The sequence below is a fragment of the Mastomys coucha genome, unplaced genomic scaffold, assembly GCF_008632895.1.
Source record: "Mastomys coucha isolate ucsf_1 unplaced genomic scaffold, UCSF_Mcou_1 pScaffold4, whole genome shotgun sequence".
NCBI lineage: Eukaryota > Metazoa > Chordata > Mammalia > Rodentia > Muridae > Mastomys > Mastomys coucha.
The window spans coordinates 47,089,669-47,111,236 of NW_022196910.1; the positions used below are offsets into that span (position 1 = coordinate 47,089,669).

Genomic DNA, 21,568 nt, shown 5'->3' on the forward strand with positions numbered 1-21,568 from the left:
TTTTTTTTTCTAGACAGGATTTCTCTGTGTAGCCCTGGTTGTCCTGGATCTCACTCTGTAGACCAGGCTGGCCTCAAACTCAGAGATCCACCTGTCTCTGCCTCCCAAGTGCTGAGATTAAAGGCATACACTACCACTGCCCAGGGATCAAGTTTTACAACTGCCTCAATAAACCAACTTTGAAGTTTTCAACCCCAGTGGAATCCTATAGAACAGGATAGAAACTGAGATTATTTTGTACTTCTCATGTCTACAAACTGTGTTTATCAATGCATGTCCCCATGCACATGAAGCAAATGGCTGGTACATAAGGACCAGAGGAAGCACAGAAGCAGGGATTCTGACCACAAGGTCATCCCTTCAAGAAAGAGTGATGAGGCTGTATTAAAAATGCCTCAACGCACTGCTCCAGCAGCTTTATGTCAGTGGTTATGGCAAAAGTAAAGAGAGAGTCCTCGATTGACTACTATGAAATAGAGCTGTCCAACTCAACTCTAATGATATAAATTTAACACTAAACTGAACTTCTATTTGTAAAGAAAAGCCACATACAGCTGGTACTATACTAAAATGAGTACAATTGCATTTTACAACCTCTGTGAAAATTAAGATAGCATGTATCTGAGATGATCCCCCATTACCCTAGTAGCCTTCTGAGAAAGAAGTAGAAAGAAAAAATGTGGCAGCACTGAGGACATATAAAATACCACCGAGAAGCACTTGTGTTTAGGATATGACACCATGTGTCAATAAAGCAAATATGTTGTAGTTGTGAATGAATGACATCCCCAGTCCAATGAATAGATGTATGTCTGTGAGGTGTGCACCTAGGTGTGTATATCTGTGCACATGTATGAATGTGCAAAGCAGAAGCCAACTTCAATGTCATTTCATAGGAGCTGTCCACCTTGGTTTTTGAAAAAGCATCTCTTCATAGTCTAGAATTTGCCAATTGGCTACACAGTCTAGCCAGTGACCCTCACATTGCCTGGTGTGGGTAACACAAGTGCCTGATAGCATGCCTGGCTTTTGTATGTTGTCCTGGGATCAGAATCATGTCCTCCTGCTTTAGGGGCAAGCACTTTATGGAGTATCTCCTCAGCTCTCGATTTTTACAGATATTGAACAAATTAAATTTTTACTTCTATAAATTTTAAGAGTATCTATTTACAGTAAATAACCAAAGGAAAAGAAAACAGTTTCTTTAGTAAATTTTGAGATTGAAGCAATTTTGGTTTTAATAGACGCTCATGAGGATGAGGTGTCTGGAGGACTCCCATTCACTGGCTGGGTTGTGTCAAAACACTTTTAATGTTGACAGTATAAACACCCACAAGCTGCTACAAGAAGGTCTCAGCCTGCCATGAGCAGCTGTTCTTTGTGAAGTGTGAGTGTTGCTCTGCTCTAGGTGGGGCAGAGATGCGCAAGTTCTCACACATACATATCACCTCTCAAGAGCTCCAACTGCACTTACACAAGAGATCATCATGATACTGAGCATGTCTCTTCCTGAAAAATGCTATTAATTTACAAGTCAAGAAAGCAATTACTGCAAAAGAAAAACAAGAACAAAAAGGCCAGCTAGGATTTGGATTCACCACAATGAGAGTATAAACTCCCGAAGGCCTCACTCAGGTCCCAGCACACACAGATCTTCATTCAATGCCCATATCCGTTGTGTGGACAGATTGAGGCATCTTCCTCAGTAATGTTCTACTAAGTCCCGTGCCCCCCAAGAAAGAGTCTTAGAGTAAGATTGTGAAGACAAAGTGTTGAGCAGACTAATGCATGTATTAAAGATTTAGAAAATGATCAAGAGCAAGGACTAAAAAACTAAAGTGCCCCTCTCTGTAAAGAGTTACACATATCAAATGCATATACATATATGTATATCTATATGTATACAATGTTTATATATGCATATATACTATACATGTATACATATATGAATATTTACATATGTGCATTTGTGTTCATATAATATATACACACATATGCAATGTATACATATATATACAAATATATACATATTTTTGTGTACACATATGAATATATATATGTACATATGTGTTCATGTGTATGTATATATATAAATATATATATATATATATTAATTACCAAAATGCATTGGAAGTCCTCAGCACATGTAAGGTGGCAATCATTCAGAGCTCTAATCAAAACCCTGTGAAATTCTTCACTACAATTATATTATATTGGCAGGAAAAGCATGCACCCTTCTCCTTAAACACACGCGGGCTCTGAGTGAGGCTGAGGCCCTGCATGCTTTACTGAATCTTCTCACAGTATTTGTACAGAGTCCCCTTTCTTCCTTTTTCCCCTCTGTGTTCAGAAGTAGCCCTCATCATGAGAGGCACACATGTCCTCAGTGTGTCCAGTTATACTCCAGACCTAACAAGAGTTTAAAAAAAAAAGACCACCTTTGAATTTGAACTTGGTGAGCAGTTCTAGGCCAATTTTCGTGGGTTCTCAATAAAGCATTCACAGCACATTAGAACCAGATGTTGCTTTCATTGATGTTATGATAATATAGAATGATTTATTATAGCAGTTGAAGTAGGTAAACTAACAGAATCAGCCACACCCCGGTGCTCTCCCACCCCAAGTCCAGAGTCACAGCTCCTACCTTCCATCAAAGACACTTGCCTGTCAAGTCAGAGAGCTTTGGTTGTCTCTGCCTTGTGTGTGCCCTTGTCCCTAAAACCTTTTTCACACTGACATGTCTGTTGAGCTTTACAACAGGGATTTATTCCTTCTATGCCAGACATGGCACCCTGTGTGTCTTTTCTTAATCCTCCCAGCAGCCCTGCAATGGCCCACTTTACAGAATGAAATGATGTGGTTGGGCTGTGTAACTATCCAAAGACCCAAAGCTAATAAAAGGCAAAACAAAGATCCCAACACATTCTGTCAGCCTGAGCACTGGCTCTCCTGTCCCCATACCATTCAGCCCTTCATCTGATTTGAGGAACCTTCCCAGAGCCTAAATCATAAAAGCAAAAAGCAGCACTCTATGCAGGCGGTTAATTTCCTGGCTGCTCTTTATGATGTGATGGAATTCACTGCAGAAACAAAAGCTTAGTTTTCCTTTTTCATAAAATCACAAAGGGGGGCTGTGTGATAGGCACAACAAATTTTCATCTTTCCTCTACAAATAAGCTTTTCTCAGTGAGGGTGAACAATGACTTTAACACTTCTGAGATTGAACAATGGAGGGAGAGCATATGTTATCTTGATATGAGAAAATGCGAAGTTTTTCAATGGCCAAATCCTAGGTGAAGTTCAAAAAAAGGAAAGCAGACAACAGCAACATACTCTGACAGGGAACTTCAATGCAACTTATATTTCCAATGGGCTCAAGAATTGGTTGCATCCAGAACTTGGGGTATATAAGAATGATGATATAGCTCAGACAGTAGGATTAGTCGAAAGCTCAAAATGAAGGGATTAGTCTGTGAGGTAACTCCCCTACTCAGTGTAATCAAGTGTCTCTCCAAAAGAACTCTCAGAAGCTTTGAGCTTATATCTTCAAATGCGGGAGCAAGATAACTCTGTAGTAAGGGAATGTAAGTGAATTCTGCAGAAAAGGAAAGAAATTGGATGCTCTCTGACTTGTTCATAGCCACTGTTGACACAGACATGCTAAAGTGAATAGCAAATACTGATCATCATACAAAGATCATTTGTAATAAACTATGTTGAAATAATGGAGAGGCAAGAAAAATAGATGAATGTGGTGATGACCTAGCAAGGAAGAGAACAAACACCCATGGTTCATACCACAATGTAAACAGAGAATGACTGAGATTGAAAAATAAAATAGTAACATTATATGTTATTTCACAAGCACTATCAACCAAGGTTGAAAGTTTTATCAATCAAACCTCAAACAGATGCAGAAATATGTCCCCAGTAAACTGATTAGAGATGGAAACTATTCATACAACATAACAATACAGTACACTGTAGTATGCAGTGTTTATCTGTAAACTCAAGACCAATGAGAAGCTATGGCTTGCTACCCCTGCACAGTATCACAAGAGCCTGCTGTGCAACATGCTGCCAGCTTCACATATCAAAAATCAAGTATGGCTTCTACTGAAAGAAATTGTCTTTGCACTATCAAGTCTCAAAATTGCAAATGAGTCACCTAGAAGGCAGGAATCATCTCTATGTGAGTCTGGGGAAACAGGAAATTGAAGACTTACTTCTGCACAATTTCCAACCAAATTGTATGAACTTGAAATTTTGACACAAGCAAAAAGTAAGAGCTGTCAAGATGGCTCAGTTGTTAAATGCTTGCCTTTTAGGCATGAGAGTCCAAGCTCCATACTTAGAATCTACATAAAAATGCGGGGCACGGCATCATGCACCTATATCCTAGCCCTGGAGAGATGGAGACAAGAAGATCACTGGAGTTTGCTGGGTAGCTAGTCTATTTAAATTGGTTAGTGCCAGGTCAGTACAAGACCCTCTCAAAATAGGTGCGTGACATAACTGATGATGACACATGAGTTTGTCCTCTGACCTTCAAACAGACACAAACACATAGACTACCCCCACACACGCACACAGTCACGCACACACATATACACCCATACATGCACACACACGCACACACATAGAGACACACTAAAAACATATACGTACATTCTGAAAAGCATTACAGTGTTTCCTTGTGAGGCTCAAGAATATGTACTTATGGGAAATACAAAAATATCAACTTTGTAATGCAACATAAATCAATGATTGTGGTGAGCTCCAGAAATCTTGTAGATGACACATATATCACTGTCTGTGCCTTAACGGTGACATTAGAGACACAAGTAGATTTTGAGTTAAAATTAGTTTTCTTAAGTGTAAGTTGGAACAAGACTCTACTAAGTTTAACCTCCATAATGTTGCACACAATTTCACGATGTCAGTCTCCTGTCCCCCTTTCAGATCTGTCTATTTGGCCAATTGCATTGAGACTTCAAGGAAGTACTATTGTCTGTCTGTGGTTTTCAGAGCATAGTCTTCACTCTTCCTTTGTAAGTCACCCTCTTGACCCATTCACTGTAGGTCACCACCTGCCCCCATCCACTGGCATGCTGGGATGGCTACTTCAGTAGCAGTGGCATCTCTGAAGAAAGAACACTATCTTGTTTCTCATGACCTTACGAGATGTAAAGAGCTCTGTCTGCCCCTCCTGTTTAAACCAATTGCTCTGAGATTTCACAGCCAGAGCCCAGTGCAGAAATGCCTAGCTCATAGTTGGTGTTCTGGAAATCTGTGCTAAGTAAGTACATGGCTCTGCAGGCAATTCCAATGAAACCCAAAGCACTGAGTGATCATGTGTTACTCTCTCTTGAAGAGTCCCATGTCTGAGTAAGATCAGATAAATAAAGACTGTGACAAATAAACAATTAAAGGCTCCGTGTAAATACCAGAGAGGGGAAGTGAGTTCAGTGTGGCTGGATAGTAATAACAGTAAGCTCTTCTGCAGACAGGGTGCCCGTGTGTAGGGATCTAACCACTTTGCCTGTGTTGACTCATATAATGTTCTCAACAGAAACTCTTGGGTAAAGATTGTGACTATTCGTCATGTACTGTACAGATGAGGCACCTAAGGACTCTGTCCCCAAAGTCCCCAGGCAATCAGCCCAGAAATGTTAGAGCCAGGGCTTCAACTCCAACCATTATGACCATCAAATGCCATTTCTTAATCATTACACTATATTGTCCTTCTGTTTTTCTATTACCAAAACTGTGTATCTGTATAAACTATTAATATTTAATAATAGTGACCTGCTTGGTCGGTGTTAGAGCCCTATGAGCCTAGAAGCATCTGTTTAGCTTCTTATGCTCTAGGCTGAGAAGAATTTGCGGTGCCCTTCCCCCAGCCTTGAGCAGACTAAATAGACCTTAAGTGTTTGCCACAGTTGGACCTTAACCACCTAAGTAGTGGAGTCTTCTGCCTAGGTTGCACCAGGAACTTCCTACAGGAGCAGACTGCCCTCTGAGCTTCCTTTGCAATGTAATCCAGCTGAAACAAAGGATGGGCTCTGTGGGCTCTCCCTATATAAATACAGTGCTGAATATTAAACTTTGAGCCTTGATCGGAAACTTTTGTCTTGGCTTCATCCTTCTCTGTCCTCCCACCCCACCCCCTTCCTTTTTCATTTCCAGCTCCCCTTTCAGGTAACCCAATTCATCCATGGCTGCTGGATGGCTACAATTTGGTATTATGGTAGGATGCATAAATATCTACTGCGTGAGGATTCACTGCAGTATCTGTGTGCCTGTAATGACAGAGACAGAGCCCATATAGGTCTGCCCACATTTCTGTGTTCAATACCTTCACTCCAGTAGGCATGTGCCAAGAGGAACCGTCGATGTTTCAGAAATGGGTGTAGTTAAAGGAGGAAGGAAAGACTCTGTAAGGCGAGGGTCCCACCATGTGCATGAAGGTGGATAGAGCATATGAAAATTCTGGCTTCTACGGAAACAGTGTGGGATTGTCCTCTGTGTCATAATACTGTCGTCTTCTCTTGCAAGAAGGGGAGAGTTTTATGGGTCTTCTTACTTCTACTATGGCTGGTTTTCTGTGGATCATTTCAAAGGAATTTAGACCTTTTTAATTAAACAAAACAAAAAACAACAACAACAACAACAACAACAAAAAAACACTCCTGCATGTTATATGATGCTAACTACCGGCTGGGAAAATAGTGTGCAAACTCATTGACAGAGACTAGAAGAATAATGCTTTTATTTAGTAAATAAGTATTTATTTGTGTGTGTGAATGCATGTGTATATATGCCCAGAACTAGCTTTATTTAGAATATGACATGAGTAAATTTGGTAGACGTTTGTGTCCGTAGCTAAGTCATATCAAATCATTGAGTGGAGGTTTAAATAATGAGCTAATTGTAGTGACTAGACTTTTCTGCATTTTTCGATGTGAGCTAAGGATAGTGATTAAGCGAAATCTCATTAACACTTACCCAGGACTAATTTTGATAGTGGGTAAGGTATTGGGGGTGTTGATTTTCCTTTAAATATGATGTTGAGCTGTTAAACCATCTGTTGTTATGCATAAATATTTCTCTGGGATTCAGATGGGATTATAGGATAGGATATGGTTCGGTGATTATTATGGAATGATCAGCCTGTTTATAATAAAATCTTACTTCAGGGGCCTCTTAATGTTCTCTAAAAGGAAATCACTGCAAGCTTGAGGTTGGCAAAACATCTTCTCTCAGAGGCCGCTTGTCTTTTACACAAATGTTGATATCCTAAATGAAATCCAAGCTGCATAAATAAAGATGGTTTCTTTGTGCTTCCCTGGGCTATATAACTCATAGCCACAGTTAATTCCAAGAAAGTTTTTTGGGTTTTTTTTTTTTTTTTTTTGGACAGGATTTCTCTGTATAGCCCTGGCTGTTCTGGAACTCACTCTGTAGACCAGGCTGGCCTCGAACTCAGAAGTCTGCCTGCCTCTGCTTCCCAAGTGCTGGAATTAAAGGTGTAAGCCACCACTGCCTGGCAAAAAGTTTCTTTTAAAATGTTTTCTTTTTATTCTTATCAAATGGAAGCACTACCCCCAAAATTATAAGAGCCACTGTGACTGATAATAATTTTATGTACAGTTTAATGGAGCTATATGTGTATGCTTAGAATAAATATATACACATGCATGCATTTGGTTAAGTAATAAAATATTTACTATCACACATTTATTATTTTTTTAGTAAAAATATTTACTAAGTACTCACATCCTGAAATACTATAGAGCTTTCTATGTATGATTTTGTGAGCAGGACGTAAAGATTTATGTAGCTCACCCACCAAAATAATTCCTTCTGGAAAACATGAACTTTAAAGCTGTGATTACTGCCCTATGTCCTTCCCAGTGCCCTTGTGTAACATGATGAACTCAGTCAACAGTGGTCCCTCCTTGATAGAGAGGCATGGAGGAAGGGATGAGAGAGAGACTGGCCTTCAGCATCACCAAGCCAGCTAGTCTGAATTGATTTCATTGTTCTCCTGTTGAGGAGCCAACCTTTCAAGTCACTGACCTGAACCACCCAAGCTTGATTCAATTGCTTTCTCCAATTGCAAATGGCCACTCTCATGTAAATATTTTTTGTAGATATAATATGCATAGTTTCCAATGATTTGCTGGTTGTTTTTGATTTACATATAAACTCTTACTGGTGTTGAAAGTTACTGTCAGGCAGGAGGGAACAGACAGTCTCAGATGAGTCCTGGATATAAAGATGTGATTGCTTACTCTATCTTCATTATTACAGCGCCATCCAGTAGAAAGCCAGGGGACCCTCTTGTCATTTCAGATATCAAGAAAGGCAGTGTGGCGCACAGGTAAGGAGTGTATATTTTCTCATTTGCCTGTTCCTTCCGTCCATGTACTTCTGTAATCTATAGCTAAAGGTGATCTTTAGGATATTTTATGAATTCAGCATGAGCGGTTTTTTTCACTTTCTTCCATCTTCCATTTTCTAGTGAAACCTCAAAAGTTACACAGTTCTGAGCAGGACCTCTCCAACACAATTAGCTTGTGGGATGGGATGGCTTTGCTATCCCGTCCCCACTGGACAAGTAAGACTTAAGAGACGCCATTAATGTTTATATTGCTGTTCTAATTTCCTTTCTGTTGACATGATTTAAAAACAAAAACAAAGTCTGACCAAAAGCAACTTAGGAAAGAAGAGGATTTCTTTGGTTAATACTTCCAGATCATAGTCCCTTGTGGGGGGAGTCAGAGTAGAGTCTCAAGCAGGAACTTGAAAGGTATACCCACTAGCTTTCATGAAGCGTTACTTCTAATCAGAGAACTCACAGCCAAGAGATGCTTGCTGGCTCACTCCCAGCCTCATGCTTAGCTAGTTTTCTTCTACAGCCCAAAACTACCTACCTAGGGAATGATGTCACTCATAGTAGGCTGGTCCCTCTGAAACCAATTAACAACTGTGAGTCCATCATAGACATATCCACAGGATGGCCTGATCTGGGCCATCTCTTCGCTGTCACTTCTTTCTTAGAAGACTCTAGGATATATCAAATTCACCACTAAAGCTAACTAGAATGGTCTCCTCCTTGATTGCTATACTTCAAAATAAGATAGTCTCATATTTTTTTATTTCACAGATGAAAGTACATTTTAAGTAATCAAGCATGCCAATATAATATTGTTAACTTTCCCCTCATTTTTCAAATGAAAACCATTAACAACCCTACCTGTCCTAATAAAGGAAAGTGTCTAACCACAAAAAGATATGGAGAATATTGTAGGAGTGTGAGGTAAATAATATAGGGACAGTTGTGTTGAAACTTTAGTATCATGTTTTTCATGTAATGGGTGGAAAGTGGGCAAGGAATCTACCCTACCTACTCGCCATCCCTATTTCCTTTCCAGAGGTAGGAAGGCACTGGGGCATGCTAAGAGAGCCTGTATTATCTATGATAGGTGATCCAGGAGAAGAAAAGAAAGATTGAATATTAGGAAGCAATTAGTAGACTCTAGCCTAGACATAATACATAAAGGAGAATTCTATACCAAAAACATAGATAGTCTATTCTCATTCCTATTATCGTTGTATTATGAATCCTTAAGACTTTCAACAGACTTGTAATTGGTCCAGAAACAGCACTGGATTCTCTAAGGCCATTTTCCAAGTAGCTATATCATATTGTCCCCTTCTCCAGCCATAGCAAGTTTCCAGATGCATGAAGAAAGAGCCAAAATCCTAGACCTCAGTTCTCAATGACCCTGACCCATCTTGCCTTCTTTCATCCCGTAGCTCTCTCCTCAGAGCAGATTGCAATGTATCAATACTGTGTATCAAGACTGAGAGGAACACTAAGATATTTGGGTCTCTGGTACATGGCACCCCCTAAGGAGCCCTATACTTCCTAAGTAAATGCCTAAGTAAGGTTAAATTGAAGAAAACATAAGGAAGACGTTTTAATAATATACCATTTAGCATCATAGCATCCATCTCAAATAAGAGTAGGAAAAAATAGATGCTTGTCAATAAAGTACAATTTTAAAGAGTTCAAGAGCTTTAACTCTGATGGTCATATGAACACAATATTATGCCCAGTGCCTCTTGAAATGGCCTGAGTAAGTATTCATCATAACTCATGTGATACTGTGCACTTATCAACAGAACTGGGACTCTGGAACTTGGAGACAAATTGCTTGCAATAGATAACATCCGGTTGGACAACTGTTCCATGGAAGATGCAGTCCAGATCCTCCAGCAGTGTGAAGACCTGGTGAAGCTCAAAATCCGCAAAGATGAAGATAACTCAGGTATTGACAGCATCTTTGTCCATAAGACTGACTTTTCTAACTGCCTGTCTTTCAAAAAGACAATAAATCTTGATGCTTTTCATGTAGCAGCTGCCTAATAATGCCATAGCAGTATTTTATATAGTTGTAAGACTCTTTGAGTTATGCACTGAGTGTTGAGTGGAATTTAAATGATGCTTTCAAATTTTATAACTGAGATATTTTTATAAAAATTATATTAAAACAATTTTAAACATGAATACTACTCTAAGGCAATGGAACTGGTCATTCCCAAAAGTTTGTTAATATTTGTAGCATATAACCATGGTGAATGATGCATTTTTAACTTTATATTTAGCTAGTTTACATACTCTTAATGATTTTCCTTGTTATTTCAGTGATTTACGTAGCATAGATAGCAGTCTCCTACTTCATGACTGTATTTAGATTTCATGGCTTTATTTAGATTCTCACCTTCCTTTGAATTATGTACTTAGAAAACCTCTCTTAAACCAGGATTACAGAATGAGAAGAGAAAGGAAACTCTGGGATTTCTCCCATACTGTTCCATGGTTTTTATGCGTCAGTTCCATCCTAGGGGCTTCAGTGATGTATAAAGAGTAACGTGTGAGCAATGCTTCTCAGACCCTGGTGTGCCTCAGTCTCCTGGGAAGCTTTGGAAGCACACACCCTGGGCATTGTCTCCAGGAGGAGTCCCGGATTCTTCTTATTTAACAAACATCACAGCGCTGCTACCAGTCATGAAAGGAGCATGGCTTTCATAGCCCTGCAGCAGATGACCTCTTGTCTGCTCACAATCATAACCTAAAAAGCCCACTTACTATGATAACTGGCAAATATGGAAATCTTAGAAATCTGTATCATAACGCTTAAAAGAATGCCGGTTTTACAATAAGGTTAAGACCCATCCTATGAATATGGTTCTATGGATTGCAATCTCAAGCCTTTGTTTCCCTAAACTATGCCTACAATAGATAGTTTGCTGCTTCAGTGTTGTTTTTTCATTTCTGGGTCAAAATGTCTAGTTAAAACAATTGAAGGGCAGACATATTTGAACTCATGGTTTCAGAAATCTCTATCCATGGTTGCCTGGCTCCAGTGTTTATGGTGAGGTGGAGCCTCATGGTAAAGGGGTGTGGAGAAATTAAGTTGCCCACTTCATGCAGTGAAGAATCAAGAATGCAAACAGGAAGGGGTCAGGGGCAAGTATAGTCTCCCAAGTGATGCCCGGGGTTCTGTTTCCTCTACTCAGATCCATTTCCTGTTGGTTCATATATTATAAACTCATCAAAGCATAAACCCATTGCTATGACTAGTATTTGTACTATCATGATTCCATTACCTCTCAGTACTTCTACTAGCTAAGGTCCAAGCCTTCCACACACAGGAGCCTGGAGTTAGCATGGCAGAGTCCATGTCAAATTCCTACCAAGCATATTACTTCTGACTTCCAAAGGACCCATAGCCAATTCAGGATACAAAATGCATTCAGTCTATATCTAAGAGTTCCTAAAGTCTGAAAAACACTAGCTAGCATTGCACAAAATCCCAAATTCATTCTCTTCTGAGACTCAAAAGCAGCAAAATCAGCAGTGTCACAGAATGGCATTAAGGCTCTTGGCCAACATGAGCAGTGGCTAGACCCAGGTGGAACACAGCTGCAGCAGCTTCTGAGGGTAGGTTAGCTGAGCTTAGACAAACACTTCTCCTGGCAGCCTGTGTGAGAAAGGTTCCCTGGGGTGGTCTTCTGCAATCAAAGTCTTTCAAAGATTTTATATCTTTATGCCCTTGAGCCACTGATGGATGGGAGCTGCTTAGTTCCTGAGATGGTACCAATGCATCTTTGTTGTGCCAGTGCCGAGTACTCAGCTTCTTCTTATGGTGTGAGTCTACTCAGCAAGCTCACTATACTTTCAGCCTTTAAAAGCTCTCCCCTGTTTTTTTTTTTTTTAAAGAAACTTAAACTCCAAGCTGTTCAGACCCATCTGCTCTGGCATCTCCTCCTGATTCTCACTGTAAAAAGCTATGAGCAGTGTCCATGCAAGTCTAAGTTCTGTGCTGCCTCAAAATGGGCTCCATTGGATTAGTCTATAACTTTAAATTTGGCTTCTCACAAAGTATCAGGAATGGAAAAAGTGCAGACATGTTCTTTGCCAGCAGGTGATATACAGTCTCCCATCTAAGACGGTCCTCAAGTCCATCTGAAACCTCATGAGCAATTGTTAATAATCCCACTATCATTCTGGTCTTTAGAGTGCTCCCCAAAACTGCCTAGAGTACTCTCCTTCCTTACAGAATTTTAGGCTGCTTCTTAAAGAAGCCTTTTCTCCAACGTTTCCACGTTCCTCCCACAAATCATTTCCAAAGTTAGACATTGCCTGGTGAAGAAGACACACAACTACTTTACTTCTGAGCATCAATCTCCTGTGGTCGTCATCCTCCTGTTGTCATGACGACAGAGCTGATAACAAGAGCAACCTGACACAGAAAGATTGGCTATCACTTTTGGTTTCAGTCCATGGTCAGCTGGCTGATTCCTGGACTTTGGTGAGGTACTCCCAGCCGAAAGGTATGGTGGATCCACGCCACTCACCTAACAGCAATGAGCAAAGACAAAACCAGAAAGACAAAGCGATTCCCTCCAAAGCAGTCTAGTGGAATTCTTTTCCCAACCTGACTCAACCTCCTGAAAGCTGACTCAGTCTGTGCTCACCAGTGCATTAATCCATTGGTGAAGTTACTGCCCCTGTGATCCAACCATCTATCAGTAGCACCGCCCACTCGGTGGGCGGAGCCATCAGTGTCTAAGACAGTCAGGGGAGATGCTTAATATTCAAACTATAACACTTTCCACTTTTTGATTTTTTTCCTCCTTAAAATAAATATATTTAACTGATACAGAAAACAAACTAACTGTCCGTATTAATGAAGTGACATCATGTTTAGATCTGTGGATACATTGTAAATTATTTAAATCAATTTAAACATATCTACTTCCTCAAACATTAATCATTTCCTTATTATAAAAACTTTCAAGATCTTTGCTTCCACCTTTAAAAATGTTATTGTCATTTAAAGGGCAAAAAGTGAAATAGTGATTTTTTTTTCTACTAAAGTAAAATTTAAATAATTTATAACAACTTCATAGATTACTTTTCCTAGCTTTTAAAGACCTGTTTTAATTTTCAGGTTTGTGTGTGTGTGTGTGTGTGTGTGTGTGTGTGTGTGTGTGTGTACATGTATAGGTGTCCAAATTGGGGAAAGCAACAGATCCCCTTTTGCTACAGTTAGAAGGAGTTGAGATCCACCTGACATGCGTGCTGGAAACCAAAACCCGGTTCTCTGGGAGAGCAGTGTGTGCTCTTAACTGCCTGCCCCACCTTACCCACCTTTTGATTTTCCTCTCTGTAATTAACAGCAGATTTGTATCATAGGCATTCAATTCTGTTTTCATATAAGAACTATGAAAATACTTTATGAGTTAAGCCAACTTAATTATGTTACACAGTTCCAGTAACACATGCAACTGACATAAACATGCTTGAGAATTGTTTTAATACCAGTATTATTTCTCTCATCACTGTGAGAAAGTGCATACAATAGGAATCATTCCTGTTGCTTCATGGTGTGTTAGGTGTTGGTCTGGTGCTAGGTATCCAAATGATAAAGTCTAAATGCCAAGATCTGGTTGGCTTCAGACTAGCCTTTGTTATAAAAACCCACTCCCAAACTTAAGGTTAATTGGTTAATAAAAGGCTAGAGCCTGTGCTTGGACAGTAGAGAGAAAAGGGCAGGACTAGAGGCTTGAATGATGTGAGAGACATCAGGAGAGCTCAGGAGAGACAACCAAGGAAGCGGAGAAAGGAGACAGAGAGAACAGGTCTCCATTAGGCAGATGGACCAGGAGCGTTTAGCCTATAGAAGCGCATCCTGAGCACAGACTGGCGGAGCAAAAGCAGCTCCAACAGCAAGCTACAAGGAACATATGGATTGGGTATAGGTCAGGACAGCTCAAAACCTGCCCAGTTTAGGCTAATGGCTTGTAAATAAAATATTAGGCTTTTGTGTCTTATTGGGCTAGCTAAAATAAATATCTTTTAATGCAAAGTGTGGTATGGAAGTTTTTGTCCATCCTGTAAGAAGGCTGTGGTGGTGAAGAGGCCCTTACATCATGGAGATAGGAGTGTGTGACCCAAGCTACTAAGGTCATGGTAGACAGGAAGAAGCGCAGGTAACAGAAAGGCCAGCAGACAAGATACAGTTTCCAATGGTACGCCCCAGTAACCTACTTCCTTCAGCCTGGTCCTGCCTCCTACACTTTCCAGAACCTCACAGAATGGCTCCACCAGCTGAGAGACTGAGCCTCCTGAGCCAGAGGCAGGTATTTTACATTCAGTCCACAGCATTAATAAACTACTTTTTTCTAAATTTTTTATTTTACAACTGTAGCCAGAATACAAAATAAATACAAGGGACTAAGGGAACAATAAAACCAAAAAAGGTATCTATTGTTTGAGAACACTCCATAGCATTGCTTTGTATATTTTATGGAAGAAGAGACAAAGTGGTCCATAAATTGGTTAAGTAAAGAGCAATATTAAAAAGCAATGTGTGTATGTCTCATATACAAATTACTTAATATTTTAATCGCATCCAAACGGCATTACACCATTTCTGCCTGGTGCTGGCAAATAGAGAGGAAGCAAGGAGATAGCATCCAAGGGTCCCCTTCATGGGCATGGGCATGCCTTTCATGACATAACTTCCTTTCTTTGGGCCCCAGCTCCTAAAGGTCCCATCACATCCTATCAGTGACACAGACGAGTAACCAGTTAAAACTGATAGCCCTTAACATGGGTGCCTTTAGGAACATTTAGAATCGTAACACCAATCATTAAAAAAAATGCCAGTGTTCTAGAATCTTCTCATATCTAAATTAGAATAGGTCTAAGGGTAACAGTCATGTCAAGCCATATGTTTAACATTTCTATTCTCAGTAAAAGAAAAAGAAAAAAACTAGTTACATTCATTGATAGTGCTGGGAATGATGATTATATACAAATACATTTTGTATCCAGAATTTTGAATGCACACAGGCCTGTACTCATTATTTCTCAAGCACCGATTTTTCTACACCAAGTTTGCATGCCCCTCTTTTTGAGTTTGCTTCTGCTGCACTTGCTTTGGGAAATTTATTACACGAAAGGGCTAAAGCCTCCGGCATCGACCGGGCTCTGTCCTAAGGAAGAGGCAAAGCCCTGTGGAGAAACCTACTTAGCCTGATTTGCGCAGCTCAGCAGATCTCGGCTCCCTTCCTTGCAGAGTGAAAAAGCCCACCCGGGGGGATGAATATGCATGGTGTACAGAGCTGGCAACGTGTCCAGTTTCAGAGCCAGCTCTGCAGACAGGTTGGCAGGGCTTACAGAACAGCAGCTGACTTCTGGGAGAGCTCTACCCTGTTCTCAGAGCCTGATCTCATTTGGCTTATGCCCCGCCCCCTTACATCCACTCCTGTCATCAATCCCTAGGCCTAGTATTATGGTAATCATCATGCTGATAAATATGTTTTTAATTGTTTTAAATCCTAAATCTTTTCATTGGAAAACATCACATGTATACCCCAAAAAATAGGACTATAAATGTTACTGTGAGGGGTATACTTAACTCAAACCATGTCTTCTCAAACTGATATATCAAAACATATGCTCATTCAGACATGATTGAATAATAGATACCATCTTTTCATTATTTATTTACTTTACATCCCAGTCACAGCCCTCTCCCTCCCTCCTCCCAGTCCCATGATCCCACCTTTTTCCCCACTCTCCCTCCCCTTCTTAGAGAAGGGGAACCCTGCACAACTCCTGTACCATCCTACCCTGGCACATCAACTTGAATCTGGACTAAGCACATCCTCTCCCACTGAGGCCAGATAAGGCAGACCAGGTAGGGGAAGGGGATCCAAAGGCAGGCAACAGAGTCTGAGTCAGAGGCATCCCCTGCCCCATTTGTTAGGGAACCCACATGAAGGCCAAGCTGCACAACAAATAACCATTTGAAAATCATTATCTGGTTATCAGTTTGAAAGAATTGGCACATTTCTACAATTCTCTTCCCTCCTAAGATTGAATGATGATTTGAGGGCTGGAGAGATGACTTGGAGACTCTAGAAAGCCTTCTACGTGCCAGGTGGGTGTGATTGCCCATTTGTATTTCTCCCCACACATGGCGGAGATACTGCATCTCCAGGCCAAGCTGGTGATCAATATTAACCACTTCAGGGGACTCTGGATTTAACCAAAAGAGCAACTGAAGGTGTTTCCTGACACCAATCTTGGGCCTCCATACGCATGTGGACAGGCATCCATATATATGTATGTCCACATACATATAACATATAAAAACATGCAAATATTCATATATGTATACTGCACACACAGCTCAAGAAAAATGGAAGAAGAAAATACAATTTGAGTAAGTGGATTCTTTTCTATGCAGAGCAAAGCAAGATGGGAAGATCCTTCATATTTAAAATGTAAAACTTGGATGCAAATTAGTTCACAGGGGTCCATGTGGCCATAAAGAGCACACATTTTAAGATCAAATTTTAGTTTAATGTTCAAGTCTACCACATTTCAGCTGTGTAAGTTTAGACAAACTTACACTGTGAGATTTAAGAACACTTGTGTGTTCTCCTAGAGCTATGTACCTTCCTTCCAGAGGCAGTGTTACTTGGTGGAGTTAGTAACTGGCAGCATCAATGGTCAATCAACTAGGGTCTATTATTATCACTATAATTATCTCCTAAAATCCCTTTCCCTCCATCTTGGTCCTCAAGCAAGATATAACTTAGCAAAAAAGGAACATTACTCATTAGACTAGTCACTGATTTTTAAAATTTGGTCTTATGTTTCATCCGAAGTCATACTAGTGAATCAAAAGCACCAAATAGTGACCATTTTTTTAATCTCCATGTTTTTAAATGCCAATGTTTCCCAGTAATCTCTATAGAGCCTAGAAAGCTTGCTCACACCAATCCTGGGCTCCCCATACTCCAGATGCTTTTCATTTCTTCCTTTAACTCCCTGATCCTGTCTTTCCTTCATTCATTCCTCTTTCACAGGTCCCAGGAAGTTAACCACAATTGGTAGAACTCAGTGTCCTAGGCTAGGCAGTGCTGCAACTGGGGTAAACTGGTGGAGCCTCAGACTATCAGCCTACCTTCCAGCTGCTGGTCTCATGGCTCTGCTGTGCACATAAAGAGATGGTAGGATCATTCTCATATGTTTAGTCTTTGGTTTTCAGTCATGCTATCAGTCCTTTAAGGTCTGTGAGGTACCTGCCATCTGTTTGGGGGACTGCTGGTTCTTAAATGATGAGGATATGAACTCTATCCTCAAGTCAGTCAACACCAAATATAAAAATAAAAATGTAGTAATTACAGGTATGATGACAGGCAATGGAGATGGTCGCAGACAGCCTGAGGACCTGAATTCAGTTTTCAGCACTCTTGTAGAAAGCTGGATACAACAGTATTCACTAGTAACAGCAACTGGGGAGGTAGTCATGGGATTCCTAGGTCTTGATGGCTAGCCGGTGCTAGCCAGATTGTCAAGCCCTAGGTACTTTGAGAAATCATATCTCAAAAGAGAAGGTGGAAGGTAATTGAGGAAGACACAAGATATCTATTTCTGGCTTCCACATGCATGTACATACATGAACACAGACATATATACACATAGACGAATGTGATAAATGGCTGGGTGAATGAGAGCAGCACTGTTTGTGAAGGTCATTGAAACCTTAGGAAGCAGAACACTTCCTCTTAGTTGGAGAAAGTAGGTCACCAGGGCCATACCCTCAAAAATTGTACTATGAAGCCGGGCAATGGTGGCGCATGCCTTTAATCCCAGCACTTGGGAGGCAGAGGCAGGCAGATTTCTGAGTTCGAGGCTAGCCTGGTCTACAGAGTGAGTTCCAGGATAGCCAGGGCTACACAAAGAAACCCTGTCTCAAAAAACAAACAAAAAAATTATACTATGAGCTGAACATCCTTCTCCACTATGTACTGCTTTTCCCATGATCTTCCCTGTCTGAGTATATGGAGCTAAGCATAGGGCTGGACCCCCTGAAACAGTGAGTCAGAATAAATACTTCCTTTGGATTATTCTCATGGGCATTTTCTCATAGTAACTGATACTTCACAAGATGACAAGAGAGGAAGGAAGCATCTATTTTTGCTCAGGAGACTCAAGGAAAAGAGTCCCACAACTTGATCTAGAGAGGGTTTATTAGTGGGACAGGAAGCCAGAGAGAGGTGACCCATCCCAGTAGGCTGATGTGAAGGATATAGTAAGAGATGAGATGGAAAAGGTATCCTAGAACATCATCATAGGAAGAAGTTTGAAATTGACCCCCAAGGACAATGGGAGGTGCTGCTATAGCACCTTGTATGGGGAACAAGGCCAAAGGAGTTTGCTTAGAGACCACTGGTTGAATCACAATGAATGAATCTGAAAAATACTCTGTGGCTAGGTCCATAGAATGAAATGACTGTGAACTCCAAACAGGCTGGACTTACAGCTGTACTCACAGCTGGATTCACAGATGGATTCACAGCTGGACTCACAGCTGCCCAGCTGGAGATTTCCACGAATATCCTCTATGAACATCAGTTCCCTCATTTTCAAAGATCCATTCAATATCTACCACAATATGGCCACCTTAAGGGTCAAAGAAAGTAATTACTATGTCTTAGCAATAATGTTTATATCACGCAGAACCCAGTGAGTGCTATTAACAACTATTGTTAGAGAAAATTGATTTTAGCTTTATTTTGTGATGGCCAAATGCTTAGGAATACTTGGATCTTTGAGTATTTTTCTCCCTTTAGATTCCTTTACAGTGTTGTCTTCAGAAGGTTTTGTGCATTTGCATAGGAGTGTAACTGAGCAGGGCAAAGAAGGAGGTTCTAGTCCAAGGCTGCACATCAATGGCTGCTGCTCAGTCCCCAGGCCCACATAGATGCACATAACTCTCTCATCCAGGAACCCACGTTCTTCAAGGCTATGCATTGTACCACCACCTTTTTTTGGTCTGCGAAAAAGGCAGCTACTTGTGTTTTCCCTTGATTTAAATCATCTTTCTTCTGCTACAGAGCTTGTTTGTAGAATCTGTGATCCTAGCCCTTTTCCTTCTTCATGGATTCTCTCTCCTAAGTGTGGAAAATATGTCCAAGCCTTTGCTTGTCCTACCTATAACTAATTCTGTTTATTGTATAATACAATCTTATACAAGTTTGGCCATTACTTTGAGTCTAATCTGTTCTTCAAATGTCTGAGCTTTCTTATTTGTTTATGTTTTCAGCTTATTGGGCCAAGCTAATTTATTTATTTATTTATTTATTTATTTATTTATTTACTTATTTAGCCAGGCTAAATTATTTAGCTTTACCACTAAAACCTAGACTGGAGAAGAGCTAGGAACTCCCCTATGAATCTTGGTTGTGCTTTAAGCTCTGGAAGAATCTGTCTGTCTCATGATTGTTCTCTTGTAATAACCACACCCAAACTTGAGTGCATCTAAGAATCACACAGAGAACTGTTCATGGGGCTGCCTGTGCCCCTCCCCTAGAATCTGTGGTTGTTCCAGGTCTAGAAAGGCATAGAGAATTGACATTTCTAACCAGTGCCCAGATGATGACAAAGTCTCAGGTCCTGAAATGGCATTTTAAGACTTAGAAATGATCACTTTCATAAAGAAGTTGAATTCCATTCATAAACCTTCTACGTCTCCTGTGAACACCCTTGGTTCAGTGCTTTGATGCAGCCAGGTAGAATGGCCAAGAACCCCGGGGGCAGCCCCAGGGAGGGATACTCTAGAGGCTTTATTTTCTCAGGCTAGTCCAACTCTGAGAAACTCAACCATACTCCAAAACTATTTCCTTCATTTTTATTTTCTCATTGAAGTGAACTTTGATTGACCTGCACATGTATGCCTTCCAAAGATTATGTCCCGAATCCAAACCTCCTATTTGTCCATGGCAGGCAGCTGCCATTATGGATTCAAGCCAGACAGTGTTCATTTTGTTAAACAGGCGGCACTCAAAAAGGTTGTAGCTAACATTACAGATAAGTAATGCAGCAATTTTGCATCTGTTCTGTGGTCCCATTAATTTCCTTAACTAGAACTGAGCAGAACAGACAAGTAGGCTGGCCCCTTTCCTGCCTTCCACTAATAGTTGTAAACCTGCTGTTGTGATATAAAAGCTGCTTATAATATCATTAACATCTGTTTAGGCCCCCCCCTTGAATCTTGCTGGTGACGCCGTACTATTCTGCCTTCACGTAAAGTTCATCGTGTGGTTTGAGATTCTAGCTGCTCCTTCCTGAGCTCTAAAAGTTAAAGCAGCTCCAGGAGAGAGTGGCTTGGAGAGCGTCCACCTCCAAAGTGATCTGAGCATAGCTTTCCAAATGGCTGTCAGTGCCCTCCTCCTGGGCAACATGACTTCTCAGATGCCAGCTGGGCTAAAACCCAAAAAGGCAGATGGATCCGGAAGATCAGCCTAAAGCAGAAGGTTCCTACACTCCAGGAACCTTGTAGGGAGGAAGTTCAGGGCTGACTGATCCCCCTAGTGGCCACCAAGGTCTTTGCTTCACATTCTGGATGAGTTACACTGGCTTTGTGTCACCTGTCTTGAAGAAGGGACATAGGCTTGGCCTAATGTGGACTGACACCTGAGGTGCTTTAAGGAGCTCTTCTTCCTGGGATCTGGCTGTTTGCCAACAGCCATCTGTCCTGTTGTGCTCTTTTTGAGCATTTCTTGAATCTTCCCTCATCCCAGACAGGGTTCTAGGGTATGAAGATATGACTATAATATCGCGGTTTTAGGTGATTTTATTCTAATGAGAGAAATCCTTAAAAACACAGAATAGGGGGTTGGGATGGGGTGGTCCCATGGTGAAAAAGGACTTGCTTCCTTTCTAGAGGACCCAGTTTTAATTAGCACCCACATGAAGACTCGCAGCCATCTGTAACTCCAGTTCCAGGGGATCATGCAACTCTCTTCTGGCTTCCTTGGGTACCAGGCATGCCAGTGATACACAGACATATGTGCAGGCAAAACAACCATATATGAGAGAGAGAGAGAGAAAGAGAGAGAGAGAGGCAGAGACAGAGAGAGAGAGAGAGGAGAGAGAGAGAGAAAGAGACAGAGAGAGAGAGACAGA

General features: G+C 40.8%; 1 protein-coding gene across 22 annotated transcripts in view; it reads left to right on the forward strand.

Annotated features, from left to right (window-relative positions):
• Grip1 (glutamate receptor interacting protein 1) overlaps window positions 1-21,568 on the forward strand; it is a 648,195-nt gene that overhangs the window by 570,891 nt on the left and 55,736 nt on the right. For all 22 annotated transcript variants that reach the window (XR_004112745.1, XR_004112746.1, XM_031349335.1 and 19 more), the window contains 2 exons: window positions 8,317-8,386; window positions 10,195-10,340. Coding sequence is in view for 20 of the 22 variants with exons in the window: in XM_031349335.1 (XP_031205195.1) it covers window positions 8,317-8,386; window positions 10,195-10,340 (216 nt within the window). In the remaining 2 variants the exon portion in view is untranslated. The remainder of the gene's footprint in view (window positions 1-8,316; window positions 8,387-10,194; window positions 10,341-21,568) is intronic.